At 35.8% G+C, this 5,974-nt stretch overlaps 1 protein-coding gene across 1 annotated transcript; it reads left to right on the forward strand.

The window, feature by feature from the left end:
• The first annotated feature begins 1,488 nt into the window (after positions 1-1,488).
• On the forward strand, positions 1,489-4,293 carry LOC107757826 (neurogenic differentiation factor 6-B). The gene is made up of 2 exons (XM_016575415.1): positions 1,489-1,600; positions 2,759-4,293. Exon 2 carries the CDS (start codon positions 2,764-2,766, stop codon positions 3,715-3,717), a length of 954 nt encoding a protein of 317 aa, XP_016430901.1. The 5' UTR covers positions 1,489-1,600; positions 2,759-2,763; the 3' UTR covers positions 3,718-4,293.
• Positions 4,294-5,974: the final 1,681 nt, after the last annotated feature.

Consider the following 5,974-nt stretch of genomic DNA (forward strand, 5'->3'; position numbering starts at 1 on the left):
TTTAATAATAATAATAATAATAATAATAATAAAAATATACAGTTTTCTGAATTGGCCCAATAGTGGGGCATGTTGTCACACACTGTTTTCCTATTATGCTTCTCAAAAAATTTAAAACAAAAAAGTAAAAAATTAAAAAATAATCATTAAAGAGCAAAAATGTAAAAGAAACATTTTAAAATAATTTTAAAAATATATAAATATATATACTGTATGAAACCATTATTTTGTTAATAAATAATATTTTCATACAGAATTTCTAACATCTAAAACAGTAAAACAATTATAAGAGACAAAACAATATATTATATTAATTATATATATTAAATTAAAATAAAAAAGCCAAAGGTAACATTTTTTAATAAATAAAATAAAAAGAAAAAAAATAATAAATACAAAAAAAAAACATATTGTATGAAACCATAATTTTTGTCCAATTAATTTATAACATTTAAAACACATTTGCCCCAATCTGACCCAGATTAAAACCAAACCAAAAAAGCTGTGTACTGAATTTATAACATTTAAAACAGAAAAACAATTCTGAAAGACAAAACAATACATTAGCAAAAAAAAGTCAACAGTAACATAAAAAAATTTAAAAATATTAAAATAAAAACATACTGTATGAAACCATATTTTTGGCCACTAAATTTGTACCATTTAAAACAAACGTGACAACTTGCCCCAGCAAAAACACTTGTACTGAGAACATAATTTAATGTAATTATCATAATTTAATTTCATTTAGTGCAGTTTAGTCTCACAGTGCAGTTTTATTGTGTTCATTTGCTCACCCAATAAATATAGCAAAAATCTTAATTTGGAGGACAGAATTTACATAAATAATCCTAATTGGTCTTTACTCAAAACATTCCTGCAATATAGCCACTGTGACAACTAGCCCCGTTCTCCTTTAAATACCTAAATATCATAATTACCGAGTAGCCTACCATCACTGTAAAGTTAGAGTTTGACTGAATGTATACCATACAAGTACATCATGACAGCACTATAGCAATGAATTAATTCTTTGCTCTGTTTACCAACTGAATGTTCCTCAAAATGTATATGCACGCAGGCTATATTATTCATATGTAAGTGCAGAGATTTTATGTAATATCTTCGCATTTATTATCCATCAGGCGACTCTATAACACGCATTCGTGAACTGATTTGCTCTTGCCTGCAGCATCCGTCGCCCTATAATCAAATACGCGATTCACTTTAAAGTCTAAATCATTTAGTCGTCTCTACACTGGTATTGCCGCAGCAGAACTTGCATTAATCTCTCTTTTTTTTTAACTCGGAGTTTTTTGACGGTAAATGAGAGCCTCCCGGTGCCCATTATCGCGCGCACCAGATGATGAGAGCGGAATGAAGGTCCCCAGAGACCGCGTCACGTGACCAACCAAACGTCAGTGGCAGATGGCATGGGTACCAGCTCTGGTGCCTGGCATGGGTGTCATTTCTCTGTGAAAGAGAGAGAGAGGGAGAGGGAGATTAAAGGAATTCTTACAGCTTCACATTAAGCACATGGGAGGCAGCTCTGCACGTCGCGAGGAATTCGAACATGCGAGCTGAACACTGAAAGAAACAGGTGAGCCATGGAAAACCAGTCTGTTGTAGAGCATCCGTTTTGGCATGCATGTGTTGTTGTTGTTGTTGTGTTTATTGTTATAAACAGTAACGCGCATATCTCCAGTCTTTCCTACCTTACAAGCATTGCCATGGTTTTAAGTTCACCCAGGATCGTTGCTATTTTATAATTACTGATAGTCTGTGGAAATAACATCGCCAGTCTAACCAATTAGAAATGAGCTACAGGACTGAAATCTGTATACATGACCACCACCCTCCTGAGATGACAATAGAAACTGTAAATCGTTGTGTAAAATGCATTTACTTAACAAAAACTAATTTTGAGTCGATTTATACAATTTCACATTTGGGAATTAGATATGTGATCACGCTAATGGATGTTAAAATGACAAAACGTGTCATCTGAATCAGCAGGTTCTCGTTTAATTTGATATATAACATCCACATAAGATTTATGTGTATGATTAAAAATAAAAACTAGAACCATCCTATATGACCAGACGGGTAATATTTTCCAATGTAGGTGTATTAGAAACCATCAAAGATGAAAAATAAACAGCACGTAGGTCTAGATTTCAATGACGAACACGTTCTATTTATTTATTTTTTTTATTACAGTTTTTCTGCATTTGTTAACTTTTATTTATCGGTTTTGAATGAAAATGTTTACCATGTTAAATTACAATGTTTAAAAGCATATTTTTGGGATGACATTCTAGTTTGATTACCACATTAATGCACAATATAGTGGGATAGATTTGTAAAAATGGCCCTCTTTTTACTTGCAACTTATTTACACAGTTAAGGATAAATTGTAGATTTGTAAACTGATTTGTTACAGATAAATATTAAAGTTTGGAACATCTTTTGAAACATTTTATATGCAGGTCAGACCAACAGTCTCGTTTTGGTTTTATGAATTTCTTAACTTAAGATAAAAAAAAACAATAGCAGATTAAATGTCACATTAATATTGTGGAGCAAAACGTTAAAGTTTCTTCAAGTAATGCTAATCACAGACTTTCTTTAGTCATAAATCCAAAGCCACTATTTAAAAAAAAATAAAAAATACTTTATGTAACCCATTGTCACTTAGGCTTCCGGGGAATTGACGTCATGACTGCTTTATTTTGTTGTTATTTTTGTCGTTATGCAGGGACGATGCTAACCGTACCATTTGAAGACCCAGACATGATGCGCGAGTCTCAGTTTGGTGCCACATTCACCCGTCAAGAAGACGCCCGGACACTCAGTAGCGCCGAGCTCAAGGAGACAGAGGACGACAACACAGAAAGGGAAGAGGAGGAGAGAGACGAGGACGAGAACGACCTCCCGAAGAAGAAAGGTCAGCGTAAAAAGAAATTCTCCGAAGGACGCGGCGACCGTGTCAAAATGCGCCGGAATGAAGCGAACGCGCGCGAGCGCAGCCGCATGCACGGCCTCAACGACGCGCTCGAGAGCCTGCGCAAAGTCGTGCCGTGCTACTCCAAAACGCAAAAACTCTCCAAGATCGAGACGTTGAGGCTGGCCAAGAATTACATATGGGCTCTATCTGAGACTCTGAGCGCGGGAAAAAGACCCGAGCTGCTGGGGTTCGTGCAGACCCTGTGTAAGGGCTTGTCACAGCCCACCACTAACTTGGTTGCGGGTTGCCTGCAGCTCAACGCCAGAAATTTCCTTACAGATCACAACGGGGACGTGTCGTTCTCTGGCAGGCCTCAGTACGATTCTCTGTACCCGTATCCGAACGCTGAGATGGCCACGCCCACCGGCCTCAGCTCTGGGACCAGGGACGGCGTCAAGCCGTTCCGGCCGTACAACTATTACGCGTCCTATGAGTCCTACTACGACAGCGCCTCTCCAGAGAGCAGCAGCCCTCATATTGACGGCCAAATGAGTCCCCCAATTAATTACAACGGGATTTTCTCGCTTAAAAAACACGAGGACCAAGTCGAGTACAGTAAGAACTGCCATTATGGGATGAGATACTGTAACGTTCCCGGCCGGGGTTCCATGTACCGCGTTTCCCCAGACAGCCATTTTCCTTACGACTTACATCCCCGCAGCCAATCGTTCCAGAGCCAGGACGAATTAAATACGGGTTTCCATAATTAAAAGCGAGCATAGGGGTTGGATGCCAGGTACACTAATCTATTAATTAATTAGTGCTTGTTGCCGATTGTTTTGCTTTGTTTTCGTTTGATTTCTTCATACGATATTTGAAAATAGCCTACTGTAAAACCAATTCTATTTATTTCAGACTGCATAGGTTGTTGCTCGTGCATTGACGCGGGCTGTGGGTGGCCTGTTACAATCAATTAATCAAAAGAAGATGGAAATAAAATGTTAAGCTTTTCAAACAACAATAGCCTACTTGTCTCATATCCTGTGCAAATGGATTTATTCGAGTGTTACATGAAACACAAAATCACGACAGCAATAATGGAACTATGCAACGCAGTATGACAAATATATTACCGTGCAAACATGTAAATAGCCTTATTGTGTGAATTTTACTATTCGTTAGACTTCTGTGTCTTACTTACTATTCTGACTGATTCCGCGTAATGTCATCAATTAAGGAAACTATTGTGATTTTGCTATGTAAAATGTTTTCCCCCCTATTTATTTCGTTTGTTCTCTGAGGAGCGTCGGGTCTTGTGAATGGTGTGAACTTGAGCTCACTTCGATCAGCTTGTCGAAATAAATCTTGAATGTGATCAACTGTGTTCATGCTCTTTCTTGAGGAAGTGACCTGAAAGATGAACGTTAATATAATTCATATTTGAACAATACTAGACATTAACGTATAGGCTATTATTAGTGAATAAAATGTTACGGCATCAGACTTTAATCTCGACTTCTACGTCTTGAAAAAGGAAATTTATTATTTATTATGAAGCTATCAGATTCGTATCTGATGACTGAGGTTATTTAATAACATGAAATAAGTGTAAAATCTTTTAAAACCATAAATCTTGTCTCTAAAAATGGCTTACTCTTAAAAATTGCCGTGTGACAGCGAATGAGTCTGACAGCTGACAATCTGATCGAAATACACTAACATGGTTCGAAATGATTTTGTGGGGATTCAGCAAAAAAACTTGAAATAATAAATATTCAATTAGCAGTTGTTTGGATTTGATCTTATGTTTATTCATATTTGAATATAAGTGCTCCATTGGGATTTCGGCGTGAACATGTTGAATTTATTGACCTTTTACAAGATTGTTAATAATGTTTTTGTTGTCCAAATAACGGACTTTAATGCAATTTCTAAAATTATTATTATTATTAAATAAAACATCTAACGAATTGACTGATTTACAGTTTATAGTTTGTTTTCTTTTTTTTCTTTTCAGATCAACAAGGTATACTTTCAGATGTCAGATAACACGATAACAGATAACAATTCTAATTTAAATAACAGTTTTATATTTTATTAGAGTATTAATTTAACACTTATTATATGGTTTTATTAAATACATATATTCCAAATTTGCGTCTCAGATTGTAAAACGAATAGACGAATTTCCATCAAGGAAACAAGACCGGAGTGATTCTGTGATTTTCTTCTTCTTCTTCTTCTTCTTCTTAATAATAATAATAATAATAATAAATGATTAAAGCGAAGTTTTTGAGAGTCAAACGAATTGCTGAGTTCGCTCAGAACTGACTTTATCCAGAGTTTGTCCGACTGTCAGTAAACGCCACACAAATCGGCAGCTACGTATCCGACAATTAAAATATTTAATAGATCAAATAGGAATTGCAAATATATATATATTTTTTTCACATTAAAAACATCTCATTTAAAACCCCATTCATCTGAAACTCAGCAGTTGTCACTGAGATTTACAGCCTTTTAACGTTTCTCTACAGGTTAAAATAAATGTCACCTGTAAAATTATAACAAGACGTTATACATATGTGAATAATTAATAGAAAATTATTTTTCAGTCAGGTACAAAATACGCTGAAGTAGCAAAGAGCACATGAAATTTAAAGCTAAACTTAAACACCGTTTGTATATTTGATGTGGATGTAAAATAAAACAAAAAATAAAATACAAATTATAAATAAAACAAAATAAAATTCATAAATATTCGTAACATTGCAGTGAAGGTAAATGACATCTGTGCCGGGGTTTTTGTTCCTCTATGACATCATCTTGTCCTGCTCTGTTGCTGTAAGTGCGAAAATGTGTCTCTGTATTTGACATGTGTATCTCTGGAGCTGGAAAGCTCCAGGCCAATGACACCATCCTTCCTCTCACACTCATCCTCTGCTTCAGTCAGCCTCTGACAGCTGCTCCCTGACAGGAGGAGTGTGTGTGTGTGGGTGTGTGTGTGTGTGTGTGTGTGTGTGAGAG

This window comes from Sinocyclocheilus rhinocerous, unplaced genomic scaffold, assembly GCF_001515625.1.
Source record: "Sinocyclocheilus rhinocerous isolate Xijiao unplaced genomic scaffold, SAMN03320098_v1.1 scaffold112, whole genome shotgun sequence".
Lineage (NCBI taxonomy): Eukaryota > Metazoa > Chordata > Actinopteri > Cypriniformes > Cyprinidae > Sinocyclocheilus > Sinocyclocheilus rhinocerous.